Raw genomic sequence first — 22,051 nt, 5'->3', positions numbered from 1 at the left:
GAATAGTTTCGTTCCAGCCAATATTGGTCTAAATGAGTGTGTGAACACTGATAGAGATGTTAATAATTAGAGGTTGTGTTACGCTTTGTTTCCAGCAGTTTATATGTTGAAAGAAATGTGATGTTCCCAGTTACAAGAAGTTAATCTTCCATTTCATAGGAAGGGCGTTCCAGTGAAATTCCAGATCATAATTACTGCACGACCTGAGCAAATTGAAACTTGTATTCAGTGCTACACTGCAAAGTCTTGGGGTACTGTGGCTCTAGCTGCTATGGGAGACTAAGGAAGGGGGAGAGGACGCACTGGTGAGCCTTGATGCTACCCCAGTCACCTCATCGTAAGGGTGCTAGCAACTTTGACTACCAGCAGCAGTGCCATGTTTCTTCTAAATTGGGACTTCAGCAATGTTTCCAAATTGAAGTGTAGAAAAAGAAGCCAAGGTGAGACAGGACTTAACAGGGAGAATGTTGTTATTGCTTTCCCTTCTCATGAACTGTTATGCTTGTTGTAGCAATTAACCATTTTACAAGAAAAAAAAATTGACTTCCCTCAGAATCAAATTTCTTCCATTTTTTTCAAAGAATCTGGTGAGATTCTAGTAACTTCTGGACGCTTTTGGCCTTCAGTTATGGTTTCATCTTTCAGATACTGTGTGCTGTATTTAGGACCATCATATACCCATTTCATCATCTTTTTCCAGGTTGAGGAGTCCTAATTTATGTCAATATTTCTTGCATGTGCTTCAGTTCTTTTCAGTTCCCATTTAGGACCTTGAATTAGAGATTGACGGTCAAACATCAGTCCCATTTTTGACTTCTTGGTTGACCTTTTCTGGTTTGCCAGGCAGCAGTTTCTCCAGGAGGATCAGATGCTATATCTAGCGCTGTTTGTGCAAGACTCTACTGTTTGTTGCTGCAAAAAATGTGGTGCTGAGAAGCCTGAGACAGAGGCATATTCCTGCTGCTCCAGGCAATCTGCAGATGGGATATTGCTCAGTTTTTCCTCAGATTTCTCCTCATGTTGATTCCAAATGCAAAGACCTGACTATACACCCTGTATAGGTGTATAGTCTACACCCTAATTTCAGTAGACCTGCCACCCTCCATCCACCCCTGTAAGGGCGCTGGTATGGAGAGTGCCATCATTTATTTTGGAACCCCACCCCATGCGGCCTGTGGTCCACACAATGAAATAGGTTCACTTTCTAGCTGCCAGGAATTGTTGCCAAGGTTTGTTCATATCTCAGATACCTCAAATTTACTGTGGTCAACTTGAGAAGAACTATGCTGTCTGTCAGAATCATTAGAGTCTGGGGCAAGTGGGAACAAAGAATTGTATCTGTTTCCCAGATAAAGGGAATTGCTCCAAAATCTAAACACTTTGTGCGAACTAAGATACCCAAGTGTTTCTAGAGTGCAAAATATGATTAGAAATCTCAAGAAAGACTATCTCTTCTTCTTAGTTTTATTCTTGCTCAGAAGTGAAGAGTTATGTTAAAAATGAGAAATGGGAGTGTTGTGGGGGGAATTAATGGCTTTATTTAAAAAAAAAAAACAAACAAAAAAGCCCACCCAAACTGTGCTCATTTAAATCAAGTTGCTTTTAATTTCAACTTCTGAACTAGTTCCAGTCCATAAATTCTCTCAGCTCCCTTCCTTTCCTGTCCACTTAAAGGGACGATTTTTAATTCTCTCTTAATGCCACAAAACCATTACATTTCTTTTCTCTAGCGTAACTACTAAACCCATGCCTCAACGAGGACCATCACTGTCACAGAGCACATTAACTGGTGTAAACAACTGAAGAGTGCTAGCGACTTATCTGCCAGGGTAAATCAGCATTCTCAGTTCGCACATCCTTGAGCCAGGAAAACTGATTAAAAGCCCAACTCGGCCATAAAGCTAGACTGTTAAGCTAGACTTCCAAGGTTTCCTTGTAGCAAGAGTCTTAGAAGAATATAAGAAAGAGTTAGGAAGAAAATAAACACAAGAAAAAACAAATCCAAAGAAAAGCCTTTGATCTGGTGGCTGTCTGACATCTGTAATATTTCAGTTTCTAGAAAATAAGCCTGTCAATTTATAACCTCTAGTTTTCACTGCACTTCAAGTGTATTTTATATATATTAAAAATATATAAATACATTTTATGGACAGGCGAGAAAATGACCCTCCTTCAAGGGTGTCCCCTGAGCTGCAAAGGTTACCCAAGAACAGCTGTTTTCACATATGCACATTGCACTGAACAGGAAGAATTTTCTTTGCCAACTCTGTTTCTTCAGACTGCAGCATTAGAAATCTAGATCTGGTGTGGTGTTGAGCTGTACAGGGTGGCAAGGAAAACGAATGCAAATGAACGTGTTGCTTGCAGATAAAGTACTAAGATTAACCTACTTGAATGATATGGTCTGAATGTGGTTTTATTTATTTTGTGACTTTTCCACTCCTAAGTGGGAGGTGAGTTTCTGGGCTTAGTCCCTTCTGTTGCTATGGGTATGTAGAAGACTTCAAACCCTCCTCCAGGGAGTATCTGCTGTATGAGAGTGCTCCCTGCTGGCTCAGAGCTGTGTTGGGAGGTGGGGCGTGCACGGGACCAGGCAACATCACTCTCTGTCACTCTGCAAATCGTGGGTCTGTGTTTGTCCATTACTGTCCGTTAGCAGTGAACGCATCTCCGTGGGTTCCTGCCTTATTCTCCCAGCCCTGTATTTGGACCTTGCCTTTGCAGCATGGTACCCCAACCACCATTTCCCCTTCCGTGATCCCAGGTGCTGATGAGTGGGCCATCACTGACGTGTTGTCCGAAGATGTGCTTGGTGTAACGTATCCTTGAGCAGGAGATAGAGAGCTTGGTGGGGTACTGCAGAGGGGGGTATCTCCTGGGAAGCATGCTCTGGTGTCCTCAGCTTCTCCTTACTCTGCGACTTCCTATACTCTTAACACATGGTTTGATACTTGGGTCGCATTGCCCAAAATGTGGAGTCTTGATTAAGGAAAAAAGAACGGTGTACAGGAAAGCACCCCTGAAACTTATGTGATTAGTGCTGGGGGCTGTCAGGCTCTTGTATAATATTGTAGTAGAATGCAGTGAAAGGTGGGCTTATATCTCAACAATCTAAATTTGGGGGCTCATGATTTATTAATTGAATGTATCTCTAATGCATACCTCATATATTTAAAAAAAATTAGGTTATTCTCTTAATCAAGGAAAATAAACTGTGTATCATAATAGAAATATTTTTCTGTGTTTGTTATCTTTTCCAGGAGTCTTTTAGTAGTATTTTGATATTCCTCTTCCTCCTCCTTTTTTGGTCTCTGTTTTTTGGGATTTTTTTTGTTTGTTTTTAGTTTTTTTATTTTTTAATTTCTTAAGTAGTAAATGAAGTGGAAGCATAGGAAGCCTTTTAAATAGATACAAAATGTTGTTTAGTGATCTTTGCGCATACCAACTTCAATTTTTCTTCTGTCGTTACCCAGATCTTTCTCTCTCTGTCTTTAGAAGCAGAAACAGAAATCCTATTGGCCCAGGAAAGTACGGATATGGAAAAGTGCCATATATTTTACCTTTGCAAACTGATACTGGTCAGCAGCCTCAGAAACTTCGAAGGCAGCGACAGTCATCAAGGAACCATGTATTTCATCAGAGTCCGAGTCTTGGGAACACTTACAGCCAGGCAGCTAATCCTTCACTTCAACATGGGAATCTTTATCAAGAAGAAAGTGGACCTCAGGCTGGACATCAAGTCCTAGGACCCTCAGTTTATCAGTCAACTTCATTTCCTGCATCTCAAAGTTTGTTTCATAATAGCGACTCAAACCATCATGGGTCTGCATCACGCCAGTTGATCCAGGGTCAGCCTCAACCTCAAAGGGCTGCAGCTATTGTGTGCATTGGCACCTACAGGCAATATAAACTCTGCAACACAAACGTAAGTCTGATCTTTCTTTAATTTTTAGGACGGATCTTTCTTTCCTTAGTGTGCTAGATGTTCATCCTCCAGGGCCAAAAGTTAAACCTTTCTTTTATTAATTTTATGAGTATTTTTTGTGAACTTACTTTCAAAGTGTCTGGAGGAATACTGAAAATAGAAATATAATATTATAGTTACCTAATGCCAGACATTTAATGATTCTAAGCAGTCACTGTACCTACCAACATGTATGTTTCTAATTTGATAAAGGAAAAGACTGAGTCACAGACGAGCTGAGTTTTTTCCATGTAAGAAATAAAAAAATTGAATCAGAACAGACAATATTATGAAAACTCCCTACTCCTCAGTCCCGTAAGACAAGGCTGTCCTTTTGGGTGTGCTGTTCAGTGCTCTGAATAGCATGCAGAGCCTGCATCCAGTAGTTCAGATCACTACAGTATCTTTCCATGGTGCTGTGTGCATGCTGTGACAGATGCTACTTTTTTCAGCATCCAAGTTACATGCTCTGATTTTGGTCTTCTAGCTAATTGGAATGAAAATCTGTTATGTTTTAATTTTTAGCTAAAACTACCTTGTTATTACTTCATTCAAAGATGTCTGGCTGCATGTAGCTCTGTGCTCTGGGGCAGTTTCCCGTTGTATGTGGGAGGCTAGTGAGGTTTTAATACTTCTCCCCACAAGCAATTTCCATCATACGAAAACTTTCAGTTTTTGGCTGTTTTGGCAGTTTTTGGTTTCAGTATTTCCTAAAGTACCTTTGTGTAATATTTGTCTCCTATTGGGGCTATTAATTTAACTTAATACTGCAAACTTCAAGAACACCCCTTGTGGGTATTATGAGGAGGGTGTTCTAGTGTGGTTTCATTATGTTGACATAACAGGCCATACCTTTCTGGGTGCACACGTGATTCTTAATCTGCCTTTAGAGCTCCTGCTTCATTTAATGGAGGCCTGCGCAATAGAATATATGATCAGGATAACGAAAATATTACACAACCAAGTCAGGTGAGCATCTTTTTTGCTCATAGTGCAGTGATTAGCACATTTACTTTTATTTATGAATGAAGTGCATGGATTGAGACTGGAACAGTTGATTGAAAAGACATAACGTCAAGGAAGGTTTAGTGCATTTTTCTGAAATGAGAAGCACAAAAGTGTTACTTTGAGCCTCTGTTACAAATTGCTGTTTTGAAAAAGAGTTTCTGTTTTTTGAAGGAAATGGGAAATGAACTTAGTACCTGAGCATTAATTTGGAATGTTGTCTGTGCTGAATTTGGTCATTGGTGTTCTGGTGATACGCAAACATCCCAGTGGACAGCACCCGAGCTCTGTTTTTCCTAATAAATCTTTCTTAATGAGCATATCCAACATTCCAGTTTGTGCATTGCTTTGAAATACTGTCAAGGGAGCCTTCTCCGCGTGTGACTAGCCTTTGTTTGGAATCCTCACTCCTTTCCCATATATTGCTTTTCTCCTGATCATCCTTACCTTTATTTTGTTTGTTACCACATCAGTGCAAACAGTTGAACAGTGTTCCATCTGACTCAGAAATGTAACAAGGTTTTCCAAAAGAAATTTCTTTTCAGAGAGCAAAAGTTGAGAGGTGAGGAAGTTAGAAAGGAGGTGCAGGAGAGAAACGATCCTGACCGGCTTAGATGATGGAGAGGAAAAGTTTATAGATGAAACTTGGTGAGAATGACAAGTGGGATGGAGAGAAGTGGGTCGTGAACTTGTGAATTAGACAGTGGCAGGATATGCAGGTCAGTATGATGAGTGGTCTGGCCATCCTCAAATTTTATGTTGGCAGTATGGGAATAGGAGTGAAAATACTTTGATGTATAATTTTGGAAGCTGCTACTTAAACGGAAGACTTCAACAGAAGAAGAGGAAAAAATGGGCAAGCATTCTGTTGCTGCATCTTTGCTGTGGTTGCATGTATCAATGCTGTTAACAAGAAATCGTCATTAAAATTATGTGAGATAATAAGAAGAGAAAATTGATGATGTAGCTGCTCCTAAGCATGGAACTCTGCATGGTGATGTTCGTTCTTTAATAAAATTCCTGTTAGCCAGAGAGAAGCTATAATTGCTCTTCAGGGTTGTTTGCTCCCTAGAATGTGGTAATTAATGTACTTAAATGTTCTTAGCGACATTTTTCCTTTACAGGCACAAAGGCCAGGATGAGAGCAAAGCAAGGCTGATAGTGTTTCACTTTGTTTGCTTGTTCTTGATTAAACGCTTCTGCAGGTGGGCTGTAATTTAATTTTTTAGGAACAGTAACATGCACCAAAGACCTTTCCAGCGTGCAGAAGACAGTATCTTTTACTTTCTCTTATTCTTTCTGAAACATAACAAAAAAAAAATCTAATTTATCAAGAGGAAAAGATTCTGTTAACTGTTATCCTGCTGTTTGGCCGCTCCCTCTATAATTTCTCCTGAGGGCAGTTAATTAATAACAAATTAAGTCAATCTGCCTTGATCCATTAGGTCATTTCCTCATCATTGTACATTTATTTTTTTTCCATTAATAGCTGAACTCATTTTACATGAGTGACAGCTTGATTCATAAAAGTTAAACTTGCAGATTTTGGTTAGTGAGAACCTCAGAAGTGCTTGTATTTGTTCAAGTGTTTTTGCAGGTCATTAAACTGATTTTCGCGTTGTACAAGTGGCTTCCTCTCTTCGGCACCTGGTATATATGCTTTGTACATGCTGTCCTCAGGATATACAGCTATCTGACATCTTTTGAAGCGCAAAGCAAGCAGTAACCATCTGTCCTTCACACACAAGCAGCACTGACTGCATACAACGCTTACTGAAGCCATACACTACTCACAATTCAATAATATTCTCTAAACTTTAGTCTGTGTTCCTCCAGAACAGTGGAGTGATGAGCAGGTCTTCACTACTTCCCCCTCCCTGTCCCCTTGCACTGAAGCAAGCAGAATTATATGGGCTTGTGAGTGAAGTAGAGTTTGAATGCAAACTCATTTGTGTTGCTTGTCACTGGAACAAAGGAAACGACTCAAATGAAAGCATTTGCTGAACACTTTTGTTATTAATGCTCTCAAGTGTTGCCAGTTTGCTAGCTCTTCATGAGTGTCTGAATGTGTTTGAATACATTTATAAATTAACTTCAGGCTGAGGGTTGCTAGTGGAGAGCTCACAAGCAAACTTTCAGAGTTCTGGGCACTTCAGTCGATTTGATTTGCAGTGTAAACTTGGTAATACAGAGTGCCCCTCTTGAAAGTCAATTTTATCTAGTTTAATTTTTCTAAAAGGTAGATTGAATTATAGCTTATTAGTAAAGACATTAACTCTTAATATGCAGTCCTTGGTGGCAAATGCAGGCCAGAAGGCCCTACTTTCCCTGACAGCTCATTACCTGCCCTGTTCTGCAGTTCCCCATCTTCTAAACTGCACCAATACAGTTGAGGCTGGAGTCGCACGGCAGCCATGAACTGCTTACATGCTCTGGTTAATAACCCTGAAAGTGCAATAGAGACCATTTCGGTGATTCAGTCACAGCACAGCAAGGAGCGTGAAAAAAGAGACAGAGGAATTCCTACTTCAGTTTCACCACTAAGAGCAACACAAAGCAGAACTAAAACCTGAATTGCCTTTAGCTACAGACGAACGTGCATTTTCAACCGAGTTTATACCTTTGTTTGTATAGGTGTTTGCAAAAACCAAACTGAAACATGAAGGACTAATTGCTAGGAACTCAGCAAAATGTTTATGCATGAAGTTTTGCAAGGCGGGTCTGGTTTCATTCACAGTTGCTAGCTTGCCCATTAGTTCGTGTGGATTAGCATCATGTTTCCAAATAGCTTAGGCTGCCCTTCCCAGTATTTTATGTAGTTGCTTCTTAGCAGGAAGTCACTCATGTTTTGGAGAAGTATCTAGTTAGGATCCGAACACGCTTCAGACATGCCTATCAGCATTATTCTGGCAGTGCAGCTATGGAAAATCCAGTTTTTATTTCAGAATAAGAGGATTCTACTTGGATCTGTGCTCTTGTGTGCAGAGAACATCAGAATGCCTCCTAAGCAGAGAAGGCAAAGATCTGAAAAGATAATTTTGGATATGGAGAGTGGTCTTAACGGTTGAAGAGCTGAGGTGGAATGTAAGAGGCCAAGGGCCAATCCCCAGCTCTGCCATGACGGGATAAGTTAATATATTGCCTTACCTAAAGAGCGTTAATGATGATGCTAATTTTGACTAGTGTGAGTTAAAACTTTTCCAGTGGAAGCCTATCAAATAGAATTGAAATGTTCTGCAGGAATGCATTAAGTCCATTAAAAACTGATGTGCTTGTCTGTCACCTAACCACATAGGTACACAGGCCACATTGGCAGGCTCTCTGGGTGTCTGGGGTCTTGAGCTGTTTCACCAGCTTGCTGGCATTCTGCCCAAGAGTTTTCAAAGTTTTCCATTATGAAGTATTTCCAATATCTTAATGTATAACAAAAGTATGAGTGCAAATGTTTAATTTTGTATGGAACGGAAAAATGTAATTTCGACACAGGTTTATTCACAAGTGATGTGGGATGCTGCAAGGACACATTTGTTTTTTATGTAGTTGGGAGGCTCAGATACTGAGATAAAGACAAATGCCTCCCTATTTTAAGAGAACATTTTTTATTCAAAAAGCCCCTTCTTATCCCCAATGAGCTACTGTGTGGTTTATTTATATTATTTTCGAGATTTGTATGGAGTAGGTGTTTGGCATAAATGGCAAAGTGGGGTTATGATGACATATCTCTTCCTGAGGAAATTTAATCTTCACTTTATGTGAGGAATTTTCCTTTCGAACACTGTGGGATTGTGTGTGTGTTTAGTAGTCTGCTGATCTGTAGGTGTATAGGAAACTTATTGAAAGCTTATGCAAGTTTACATTACTTTGGGTTGTACTGAGATTTCTATGACTGTTTTGATTTTTGCAGCAGAATTTCATAAATATCAATGCGGAATGCGTTGTCACTAGTTCAGACTTAACTTACTGGGCACTGGTAGACATACTGCTGTTCTACATAATTTCATCAGTTGTTCCATATATGCAGCAGAATAACAGAGGCATCTTTGAAGCTCTTGGACCACAGTTTTTCCTTAGCATCTCTGCCCCTATGGCTTTATGCGCCTATGGCTTCAAAGGCCGAGAACGCTGCTCTAGAGAACATCTTGTATTATGAAATTTTTATTAGAACTTAAAATCGTGGGAAGCTGGCTGTCTTAAAGCATTAGGAAAAATGCTTTGAAGAAACTTTAAAAACTTTCTCTAAAAGTGTTTTCTGTAAGTGTGCTCTATGTTTCTGGAAGTAACAAAACACAAGTCACCTGTTCTACACAAATTACCAACCTAGTAAAATGTTTATAATATGCCAACATTGCCATTAGTCAATCAAACAATGTTATTTCTGCCTTGTGTCATGCAGGAAGAACTTAGTTACGCTTGAGGCTTTTCAGGCCATGCTCCTATTTTAGAGTAGGTCTCTCGTACCCCCATGTTTTCCACTGAAATGTTGTGAAAGGTGGTCTAGGATTGCTTCTGAATATTTGGAAATTCTGTAGCAAATGCCTCTGCTGACTGCATTTATGTTTAACCTATAGGCAATAGTTCTCCTCTTTGAAGCAACAGTCACATACAAATTGACATTAAACATGAAGTAACTCATACCATCCTGGCTATAGCTCAGGGTAATGTACCATGGTTAGCTCTCTCCACATCAAAATCCCTGCTGCTATTAAAATGTCCAAATACTCTTTGTGATGTTCAACCCAAATGTTCCATTTTTCTTGCATTTCATGCTATTGCTCCTAAATATCGTAAGGAATTCTCTTGTCCCTTCTTGGTGTTTATACAGCAGACAGTTTTAGCTGTAGACAGTTTTATATTCTAACACAAGAGTTAGCCAATTCACGTACCTTTAGCTCCTTTAGTGTTTCCTCAGACTGCTCCTTCCAGGCTCCTTCTGTGAATTCCCTTTGAGTTGGCTACAGTATTTGAGGACATGATGCAAAAGTCAGACATCTAGTTCATATTCCATGTCTGAAAATATTTCACTGGCCTACAGTATTGAAAGCAATTTGAATTCAACATACAGAATCTGTTCTATTTTTGGTGGAAGAATTTCAGGTAGTTTGAGAGCTCTTTCTGCTCTGCAGCCATTTTGTAAATGGAGGAGCTTTCAATTATAGATTTTTTTGCTATAAATGTGTATAAGTCACAATGCATTTACTGCTCATGGTGTAATTTGGATGCTTAAGGAGTAACAGTCTTTTTCAAAGAGCTTTATCATTCTCTCTCTCTCTCTCTCTCTCTCGAGCGTTTTAGAATTTGCTATTTGAAATTAAAATACCATTGGGACTAAGATGTGTTGGCCTGGATTAAAGCAAGGAAAGAGAATCGCTTTGAAACTGTGACGCTTCATCTTCAGTTATCTTGAGTTTTCATGTAGTGTAATGTCCTACATTGAATTAGCAAAGAAGGAGGATTTCTAATTCCTATAGTTATGTATATATATCTAGCTGTGATGTTTTCTCAGGAACACATTTATTCAGAATATGGCACTGCGTCTTCAGAAACTTTATGGTTAGAAATTATATTTCGTCCCAATGCCTCATAAAGTCCACAAGAAGTATCTTATCCCAGTGATATATATTGTGCATAATAGAGCACTTCATTCATAGAGCCACAACTGAAATCCTTGGCAAGCTTGGAAAATACCTCATTTGCACGTGAAATTTGTACCGATGCTTAACTGGAGCTTTCTCTGAAAGCATTTCGGCAGGCTGGGTCACTCTGTGCTGTTGCAATGCCAGCATCTGTGTGGAGAGGCTTGGCTGTTCTGGAAAATGGGAAGGAGGAGGGGGATTTGGGGGTACATTTTAGACTTTGTTTTGTTTTTAGGAAAATCTTCACAAGCACTGATGGCATGGAGGAAGCCATTCTCGAAACTGCTCTATTGTCTTCAACTAGTTGGCAGATCATGGATGATCAATACAGAGCTCTTGTCAGAAAGCAGTTTGTGCAATTTTTTTTTTTTTTTTTAGCTTAATCAGTCTGGTAACTGAATTTCATAGAGGCACTTTCAACTTCACAGTATATATTTTCCTGGTTTTTACTCATTCAAAAGGTATAATTACCACTAGTACTTCAGTATGTTGTGTTCCTGCAGTAAGCATTGAGCAGTATCTTTTTTTCAGTGAGGTTTATTATGAAGTTGTGAGTCTGTTAAATTAGGTGCACGGTGAAGTTTGGAAAGCTTGCATACTGATTGAAGTTGTGTGAGGCTGAATTTGTGTCTATGAATAGCTGAAGATTCAGACCATCATTTCTGTCTAGGAAAAATGTGATATAAAAACGTTAGGAATCTAAGAGTCTCAAAATCAAAAACAAATGCAAATCAAGTGGCCAAAACTCTTCTTTCCAAATTTCTTGGCCAACTATGTGTAGTAGATTTTATTTAGCCATTGGAAATGTCTGAGGAGTTACCTTTCTTATTCTTGAAGAATGTAAATGGAATTCATATGTCACAGAAGAGAGGAAGAGGGAAAAACATTCGCAGTGTCTGATCACTTAAGAAGTTCTGAGTAGCAGTGTTAGCACTGCAAAGTATGGCGAGAGTGATTCAGAAACTTCATTCTGATGCTTGTTGAATTGAATCTTTTTTTTTTTCCCACAGTAAAACATGACTGCAGAATGATTTAGATGGAGAGATTATTTTTGAATAATGCAACGCTATATGTTAAGCTTTAAAGAGGAAGCTAAGCAATGAAAAGAAAATTGCAAGTTCAGAATTTCAACTGTCTAAAGTCAGATTGTTGTATTCCTGACATGTTAGTAGATGTGTTTAATAGTGTTGTGTGTGTTGTATAGTAGTGTGTTTAAAGTGTTGTGGGAGGTATTTTAAAACATTCCAGCTTGTCTTTGTTTCTTTCGGTCAATTCATATTGACAAAAGTCTTTGTCTGAAATTGTGGTACATGATTATTCAATACAACTGTAATTTGAACAAGAAATTTGCTTTTTATTTATGTGTTTAATTGCATCCAGGTTTTAGAAGCAGAGGAAGCTGCAGATGTCTGGCAACTTTGTTCAAGGGAAATCCCTTGAATTAATTTACAAATAACTTGTTCTTAAATTAAGCTTTTATGGACATTTGGTAACTGTTCCCATTACTTAGAGGGATAGAAAACACCTCCTGTCATATGTCACGATGTGCATACATGAAAGGAATGAATTTTTCCTGGCATTTTTAGTAGATTAGTTCAGTATTGCTGATAACAATGAACAAGTCTAAGGTGTGTTTGCAAGCCAGATAGCAGGAAAATAATGTGAATTGCACTAATACAGGATCTTGCAGCACAGGTACCCACCAGTACACTCTCAGTCCTTCTCCTACTCACCAAGGTGAGCGGCGGAAGTACGAAGTACAGGAGCAGCTACCAAAATGAAGCTAAGAGTACTGCAGGAGAAGGTGACCTGCTAGCAACACTTGCTAGAGTTTTTAGTTCTGACTTCTGGCGTTTTTAAGCAGGGCTTGGAACCTGTGAGCTGCATATGGTCAGAACATGTTGAAGGTTAATAAATGTAACTGTAAGCTCGCCACTAGCGAAGAGGTGTTTCCTTGCCTAGGCAAGGAAGAGTTGCGCTGAAGGACGGCAGTCCAGAGCCTCTGCCCGAGAAGTGCTGGAAGTGGGAAGCTGGCACTCCACACCCTGTGGCGATCTGAACAGTTCAGGTTGGCCTTCTCATGGGAAACATTAAGAGCCAGCTGCCTACAGAATAGTGCAAAACCCAGAAATAATTAAAGCAGTGGTAGTACTTAAAAGAAATTAAAATTAATTAAAAAAAAAAAAAAAGAGGCTGTGGTGCTTTGTCTCTGCTTTGCTAGTGCGTCAGCCAAGTGTGCTGTGTGTTTGTCCAGAAACACCTCTGACAGCAGCACATTGCACATGTAGCAACATGCAAGTGTAGTTAGGAAGGGAGTTTCTTTCTGAGGACTGGTTGGGAATGCTGTTGATCTTCAAATTTTTGACGTCCAGCTGTGGCAAAGCCAATCCTGTACTTCTGATAGGTTTTGCGGGAAGAACGCTAATGCGCTGGGCGAGCGAGCCACAGCTGCGGCAGCGCACAGTTACCGAGGCGATGGCTGCCTGCAGGGGAGGAAGCCAGGGAAACATCCCCTGCTGCTGCTGGCCAACTCTCTTCTGTCCTCAACATCAACCTTCAATAACTTCCCAGCCAAACAAGATACTGTTTTCTTTTTCTGTGTTTCTGATATTTGCATTATCATTTGCTAAAGATAGCAAGATAAATATCTTGACCTGCTGTTTTGAGACCGTTGGGTCACGTTTTGATGACAGTTTTCTGTGGTCGTGCACAGTTTTACTTTGAGCAGTGAAATATCACAAGCACCTCTTTAAGGTGACAAAGCTAAACCTGGAAAGGCTTAGAAATTTCAGAAAACTAGAGTTTTGTGAACAATCTTACAGTAACTCTTGTGTTTTACGAAAATTATTTAGTTGCCTGATCATATATTATTTTACCTCAGGGTCCCTGCATAAAACAGCAACTCGTTTATTAGTGATACACTGGTCAACGTTACTCAGTTACTATGACTCTTTGTTACTCGTTCTATGGCTCCCTGCCTTAAAATTGTGCATTGCTAAAGACAGGGAAAAATAACTTCTGTAGGGACCATTCATTGATATTATCATTGTAGTGTTTGATTTAACCTTGACAAAGCTGCTGTGCAATGGCAGGATGTAATGCCTCTTGTAAAAGAGGGAGCTGAGATATGGAAGAATGAGGTTTAAAAGAAGCATTCAATAATCTTTAATGCCCAGTGCTGAGTGACTGGAATTGGAATTTTTACAGTGTTTAATATCATATTTATTATTTGACAATAGTCAAAGCAAAATTTACATTGACCAAAACTGTAATTATGAGTTGGCAGCTCCTTTGCAAATCTGATCCAGAGGAATTCAGATACCCAAAATGGAAAGTACACAGTTATTCATGAACCGAGAAAGGATTAGATTAAGTTAATTGCACCATACATGATTCCCCCACCCCCCAAACTGGTATAGTGCCCAGTCCCAGAAATCTGAGACCGTCCTTCCTGTTCTTTATTCTACACATCCAATGCATACCTACTAGCTTCTGCAATAAATGAGACGGAGATTGTATAGATAAGTCTTCTTACTAAACATTCCTGATTCATCCCCAGAGTAAGTCTATCCTGCAAACGGAATGAGTCATAGGTCATATGGAAAGAAAAAATGCAATCATACAATTGAGAATGGACCTCATAGGCACAAAGAGCCAAATTAAATAGTAACTGCATGCAAAATCTCAGTTCTCATGTCTTCTAAGTTTAGGTTAAGCATTCTTTTAATGCCCTTTGACTTACCATATATAACATTCTAGTTTTAAAACAAAACAAAAAGCCTTCAAAACCCTAATCCCATCATGTGATACATTGGTATTCACGTGACTCATCAGGCTGTTGCAATTGAGCCAATGGACTAATCAGCAGGACTGTTGCTGGTTACTCTACTTAAACTGCAGGGGAATGGAAATGCTTTGCGGTGGTTTTAATAGGTTTTGCTCACCTCGGGTGTTTCTGCCATTCCTCCAAATATGACCCATCTCTGCTCCTTTGCCTTCTGGCAGAAGCTCTCCTTTTGTGTTTTCTTGCTCAGTTACACTTTTCACTCTCTGTGCCTTGTCTAATACTTCTGTCTCTTCTTCCATTTCTTCCACCTGGAGTCCCTCCTCCTCCTACTTAAGTTCCCTATCCTCTCTGCCTCTAATTTCACTTTCTTCTTCTCCTTGCCTTCATCAGCAGACTTGCTCCTCTGGAGCCTGAAAACAGAAGAGGCAGATGTCCTGTTTTCATTTCCAGTGCCTGCCCCTAATGCAGACCTCAAGAACATGTACCAATAATTGCTGGAAAACTCCTCAGTTTCTTTTACCCTCAGATTTGGGACAGGCTTCTTGTAAAACGTGCAAAACTTTAACAAGGTTTTACCAAACATATGCAAAGTACGTTTATCAATATTTTTTCAAAAGCTTGTGGTTTGGCTATATTTGGATAGATTTCCACACAAAAGGCGAAAGCTCCATTCTTGGCAAAAAGCACTTTCTTGCTGACTTCAGTTCACTCATTAAAAGGAGACAGGCACTTATGTTTTGGGGGTAAAAAAAACCCAAAAGGTATCACTATTTGAAGCATGGAAAAAACCCCCACTCTTCCCCTCTTTATCTTTCTTTAGATTTGTTCTTGGATGAAAGACTTTGGTCAAAAATGATATTAAGATAGACACCAGGAGTGAGAGATTTTAGCCTGAATGGTTAAAGTCTGACGAACTCATAAGTAGATAGACAGTTCTACAAGCTGCAGCTATTCCAAGGCATTATAAAATCTGGTAAAAGTATCTGCTTGTTAGTTTAACGTGCCTTTTTTTTTAAAGAAGTATTACTTAGAGGGAAAGACTGTGTTGCAGAAGCAGTAAGTGTAAGAATGTGTTGTATCAGAAACTGTTTGTGGATGTGATTTCTGATGGCAGCAAGAGCTCCAAAATATGAATGGTGCTGTAATTTCTGCAAAGAAATTACTAAGAGGTTGCGGGAGCCAAGTGTAAGCTACATTTATGGTGCTCTGCAACTGTTCACTTTGTGTGGAAGACATACTCTATATTTATATCCACCGTGGATCTTTCTGAAAATTTTGTTTCTAATTCATGGTCAGTAGTACATGTTCCCTTTTAGAACAAAATGCATACTCACAACAGATTTACCAGAATCCAACCTAGACCCAGGAACTGTGCATTTGTCCCTCACATAAAGCTGCATACGCATTCTGCTTGGGAACAATTCTCTTGTTATAGCTGTGAATTCCTATTTTCTTTTCTTTTTTTTTTTTTTTTAAACTGCTCTGTACAATTATATAGGAATATAGGAACAAGAATTTTTTTATTCCTATATTTCTGTTGCCCAGTCTTCAGTTAAAGTAGGGATCGCCCACTAATAACACCGTTCTTATTTGCCATAATGAGAATTTTTAATTAAAACTTAGAACATGGTGGTAGAACAAATCAGAAAGTTCCCCTGAAGTTTCATTCCTGCTGCTGGATCATTTTAGATAGTCCCTCCTCCCTCACAGAGGCCACTCATTTAAATGGAATGCATACAATTGAATTGCCATTTAAATTGAATAGGATTTCACGTAGAAAACTCTAGCAGAGGATTATTCCCACATATTTATATTGCTGGTAGAATCAAAGAATAAATTAATGAAACCTACCCAACATAAAGGCTACACTCTAGAAAAAAGAGGCTGCTCTAAGAACAGTGGTCTTTAAAAATGAAATAAAATATTGTTGGAAATTCTAGTAGAGGTTATATTAAATTGGCATAATTTCCCATAAACTATAGGGACAAAATATATCACCTCTGCCTTCTCAAACTCTGATTTCAGTGGACTTGCATCAAGTATGAGTTTGGCTCAAGTTCTTTCAAAGCTGGCATCGATACCTTTTTAAAAGGATTTTGGAGTGACTGATTTTTCTAGTATAAAGAATACTATATTTTAAAAAAATTCTGTTAGAGCAGGTTTTTTAAAAGCTATTGTTGTTATTATTTGGCTATTACGTTAAAGCAGCTGTTCTAAGTACATAAATCTCTCGTTTTCTGGTGAGCACTATGCAAACGTGCCCTATTTCTATGATGTATTGGAAGAACGCAGACAGATGAGACCCTGAATCAGCAGCAAGGCTGAACGCTCCCCTGTTGAGGCATTCTTCAGACTCTGAGCCAGCTTTTGTCAAATGGAAATAACTTTTCATTGATTTCCCATTAAAGGAGGCAGTAGTGTGCAGTTTAAGCACTGCGAGCATTATATGGTACTTCTATAAATAGATATTTGAATGGAAAGATTTTTGTATCTGGTGGATTTTTTTAAGGCAGCATATTTGTACAGAAAGATGATATCACTGTTGAGCCTGAGAGTAGTCATTGCTGAATGCAGTTAAGATTTTTGTTGCAAATGCCAAGGTTTTGATTCTTGATTAAGATCATCTAAAGGCTATTCTATGTGCACTCCAGTCTCGATACTGAAACACCTCTTCACTCAGGGAATGGGGAATAAGATAAAAGGAAGAGTGTAAAATAATAACTACTTTTTGAAAAAAATGCTTTGGAATGAGGTGACAGTCATCTGGTCTTTTGTTGGATCAAAGAAAGTCTAGCAGCAGTCAACGGGCTAGATCATTGGCAGGTGCGAATAGGCGTAGCTCTGACTTTGATAGCATACTTGAGTATCACTTTACATCAGATGATGTTCTTCTGTTCCAGCATGGTCTGGTTTATGGTTTTGTGTTTTTTTTTTTTTTTCCTATTTTTTAATTGTTAAACATAGATGTTTTAGAAACCAGTTTTTGTTTCTCAATGTCTTTTTAGTTTTTGGAATAACATTTGTAAAACCTGGGCAATAATCAGAAATATGATTTCCTTGAAATGAAGATGCTAGGTGCTGCTGAGGAACCGTACTATTAATTTTCATACTACAGCTCTTCGGTGAGCCCCTCTTAAGGTTGTGGTGCCAAGCATTTCCTGGCATGCACATTAGATCAGTATGGATACTTTATGTGGGGTGGGTGAGTGGCTAAAATTAATTTTGTTTAAAATTGAAGCCTTAAACTTGAATCCTTTCCAAGTTCTTGAAAATCTAAAGTAAAATAAATTATTTCAATCTGATTAGATTGAAATCTGATTGAATTTGCCAGTGAGAATTAAATAACCCCCCCCCCAAACCTGTAAAGTTGAGCAAAAATAGTTATTTTTCTGTCTATTTAGTTGAGCTTTCTTCCCCATTATTAGACGTAGTGTTTTAAGCTGTAAAGTGCTGTTGAAGGGGGGAAAAAAGGTAAAGCACTAATAGACACACTTGCTGCGTTATGCATTAATGTATTATCTGCATTAATATCTGATACATTGCACATTAATAAAGACTAGGTTCATACAACACTTCAAAGACTTTCTAGGTATATTCAAAGAACTTTTCTGTCATACAAAGCTGAAATCAATAATGGAAAAAAGGTTTTAGTTCCAGCTGCACTCCTAAAAATGCTGGAGTCATTCACTCACCGTACCCATTAGCCATATATATTGTATTCATGCATCCAACAGTCATGTTCTGTTAATTGTGTTTTAGCTGGAAAGAATGAAAAAAACTTAATGGAAATGGCAGATGGAGAAAGAAAAGAAGGAAAGATAAGTTAACAACAAAACAATGGGAAGGAATTACCTGGTAAGACTAAACACGTGCACGTCAGCACAGCTGGATGAGATGTGCTCAGTGGTTTTTAGAAGTATTTGCGAAGGCAAATGTTGAACGTCTAGGAACATGTAAACAATATATGTGTTTGGAACTAGAAGAGGTGACTTCAGAGTCAAATGTAAGCTATGTAGTGATGTTTTCAAAAAGGAAGGCAAGGCCTTTTGAAAAATAGAAAATTCCTAATTTGACTTCCATATCAGGTAAGGCATTGCAATATATGTAAAAAGCAAGACTGTGAACGTGTGGACCTGGTGGGTTAAAGTGAGGTGGTGCCAAAACAAATCTGTAGGCGTTTTGGCTGTGTGTATGAATTTGACGGATAAGCCCACTGCGGCTGTTTGAGAATAGCTAGATTTCAGTTGGGGTTTTGATACAGTGCTGCATAGTCATGTAAAGAAATGGAGAATAACCACTGCAGCAAGAAGCATTAGGGAATCATCCTGCTGAACCCTCCAGCCTGAAGTAATATTTCCTGCAAAAACTTCTTCACTGAAAAATGTGGGATTGGTGCTGAGAAAAACTCTTGTGCTGGCTCAGAGGAATCTGGAGAGCAGTTCTGGCTGAATAAGAAAAATGAAGGAGATATTGGGGGAATGTCTTAAGTGAATGGACTGGTATTAAGGTAGTATTTGGAGCTGGGAAGGTTTTGTGAAGTGGGAGTTCCAGTGCTTTCCAGCACAGGTCCCTCAGCTGCACAAATCACATCAATTTGGCAGGAGTTCCTCAGTTTCTCACACCTGAAAGACTTCATATGAAAGAGTGAGATTAACAGCGCTTCCCTAGCTTGTGGCAGCAGGAGGCAGCACGTGTTTCGGCGAGGTGTTCAGCTCTGCTGTACGAGCTTCCGTGGTCCCAACACCAGTTCCCTCCAGCTGAGTGGGGCTGGGCAGAGGTGCAGTGATTTTGTCCTGTGCACGTCTCAGATCTTTCCTGTCTCAGACATAGAGCAGCCCCTTGGAAGCAGCGAGGGAGAAGTGAAAGGTGGCTGGTACCTTGTTTGACCTGCTCCCCCAGGCTCTGCCTCACTTCAAAATCTCTCTCTGCTTCATAAAGAAAGTTAGTAGTTTGACAATTGCCATAACTAGGTTTAAGCGTCTCCATTGCAATAGACATGTAGGCGCAAATTCATCGCTAGAGGCAGCCCTGACATTTAGGCAATACAGCTGCTCGTTCCTCCTAAACGTGTCCAGATACCACTGCATTCACAGATGTTAATTTTCATTCCATGTCAAGCCAGACATTTATAGCGTGCTGTCTGGGGTCATGGACTGTAACTAGAGCTGACTAGCGCTATTTTTATTGAATAGCTGTTCTTCATATAATTTTTTAAATTTTACGTTTTGAAGTTGTTGCCTGTTTTTTTCACAAGCATCAATTCCATTTTAATAAAAAAAATCTGTCTGATATTTTGAGCCAAAGACTTTTAGACACATTTAACATGCCTTAATTCTTTTTCTAGTTGCAAGACAATTGTGTTCATGTTTGATTTTCATTTTTAAAAAGTAAAACTGTTGGAGGGATAAAGAGTCTCGAAGTCCTTTAAAAGGATCTGTTGCTGACTTTCAGTGTGTGTTGAACTAGACGAAAGCATGTGTGTTGATTCCAAGTAACGCTGTTATTGGTACGCATGGTCCTTGGCAATGCAGAGAGAAGTTCCTTACCTGAAAAATTTAACTTTTGAGAACTGGATTCTGCTTTCAGACGCAGACATGGAACTTCCATAGACTTCAGGAGGAGCGAGGCACAAGCACTTCAGGGAAGAAGTTCCCTGCAGACATGGGGGATTGTTAGGTAAAGAATCAGAGTTCATATGGTGTGCATATTGCAAGGAAATTCCACTTTTAAGAAATGTTGTTCTCATAATGAAAGAAGAATCTTCAGATTACTCTTTCAGAAATAAGTATTTTAATTATTTTTCTTTGGAGTTGTGTTTATCTTTCGGAATGTAAAAGGATTAAAAAGATTAGACGGTACCACTACAGAATTGAAACAGGCAAACGTTTAGATAAATGATGTATAACTAAATTACTTAGACTTAATTTAATATACAGTAATGTACACATAGAATATATTAATTATGAATTACGCTTTAGCCTGGAGAATCCAGAAGGAGTATGGGGCATTGGAAAAAGAGTTTGCCAGTTCCCGTAGGTCATAAGATTGAAACAGTGCCAAAAATCTTAGGCAATATTTTAATTGCTTTTAGAGGCGATTTCAGTATCAAAATGACCCGTTTATGCTTTTCCAGAAGTGCATTATCTAAGTGCATCTTTGAAACAATTTTGCTAATGGTAGGCATGCCTCCAGTGCGAGTATAGATCAGCTGGGAGATTGATAAGTTTTGGCATTTTGCCAACGCTTCAGGAATTAACTGAGGAGTCAAAGATCTGTTAAGAAATTGTTTTTCAAGTGGTTTCTGAAAGTTAAAAAGCAAATATGGCAGTTTGTTTTACAGTCTTAGCTATACTAGCTGCTAGTTTTAAAGAAATAGTAATGGTACATGACAAAGAAGTACTGTGTGTCGCTCTATCTTAGAATGCTTTACTTTCATAGCCACACCTCGCAGTTGAAACGTAGGCATAAATAAGGCTACTGTTTCAGAAATGCTAGGTTTGAGTCAATTGCAGACGTGGCGCATTTCAGGAAATTCAGCCTGAGATCCCCAAAGACAAACAGGCGCTTTTGAAATATTTCATCTTAAACACTTTCTGCTTCAAGTGCTGTGCTGCTGCTCTTGTAACTTCACGTTACGGAAGCGCAAGAAGAGCAGTTGGCTGAGACATCAGCTTCATTGAAATAGCCACAGCAAACTGAGGCAGCGGAAGCTCTGAAAGCCTCCTACGTTGTGAAAATGTCTAGCACTTTGAAAGTACTTAGCTGAATAAAGCCCTGCTCGACTAATTTAGAGCGTTGCTTTTTTTTTGCCAGCATATTCTAAGTAGGAGACATCATCTAAAAACATACAAAATTATGGGTTCTAGATTCTGTTTCTAATTTTGTAATGTACAGTTGAAAGATTACAAGAAGAGCCTCACAGCATAAGATAGTTTTATAGATAATTTATATCTGGTGCTACACAACAGAATCTGAGAGTTTTCTTAGTATGTGTAAAGTACAGTTTTTGCTCATCTGGTCTCCACATAACCTGGTTAAAAGAAGAATTTTTTAGTGCAAACATTTAAAGAGGTCATCCTGTTTTTATATCAAAACCTCTATGAAAGACTGTAGCTAATTCCCTCAGTAATCATAAAACAGAACGATGTTGTTGAGGAAAAAAATAAAATTCAAGATCTGTTAACAAAAAAATAAAGCAAAGTCAATTCTTTCCCCCCCCCCAAAAAAAATCTAACTTCAAATCCCTGTCAGGCAACCGGATGCTGACCAGTGTCATAGGAGGGGAGCCGGGGGACAGTCCCCCAGTAGGGTTAGATACTTCAGTGAAGGTCACACCGGGAGCCTCGGGAAGAGTTAGGGGACAGATCCAGATCTTTTAAATCCTAGTCCTGTGGCTTAACCACAGCAACAGTCTTCGTCTGTAAGCATATCTGCTTTTGCAAGTAATATTTATATCGGTTCGGCAGAGGGCCGGGAAGGGCGTCGGGCCTCTGTGGTCAGCAGCCGCTGCTCTGTCAGCGCAGGCAGGCTGACGGAGGGCCGCGCAGCGGAGGAGCGCGCGAGGCTGCCGTGCGGCGAGGAGCCCGCGTCCTGTCCTCCGCCTTCCTGCGGTACGTGCCAGCCTCGTGCGAGGGGAGAGGCGCGAGGGACGAGCGGGGTAGG

The 22,051-nt window shown here is 39.3% G+C and overlaps 1 protein-coding gene across 3 annotated transcripts in view; it reads left to right on the top strand.

The window, feature by feature from the left end:
• Positions 1–22,051, top strand: part of THSD4 (thrombospondin type 1 domain containing 4) — a 428,840-nt gene that overhangs the window by 103,712 nt on the left and 303,077 nt on the right. For all 3 annotated transcript variants that reach the window (XM_068958767.1, XM_068958768.1, XM_068958766.1), the window contains one exon: positions 3,496–3,925. In XM_068958767.1, coding sequence (XP_068814868.1) covers positions 3,496–3,925 — 430 coding nt within the window. The remainder of the gene's footprint in view (positions 1–3,495; positions 3,926–22,051) is intronic.

Source organism: Struthio camelus, chromosome 12 (genome assembly GCF_040807025.1).
Source record: "Struthio camelus isolate bStrCam1 chromosome 12, bStrCam1.hap1, whole genome shotgun sequence".
NCBI lineage: Eukaryota > Metazoa > Chordata > Aves > Struthioniformes > Struthionidae > Struthio > Struthio camelus.
This window is presented reverse-complemented; position numbering and strand designations above follow the sequence as displayed.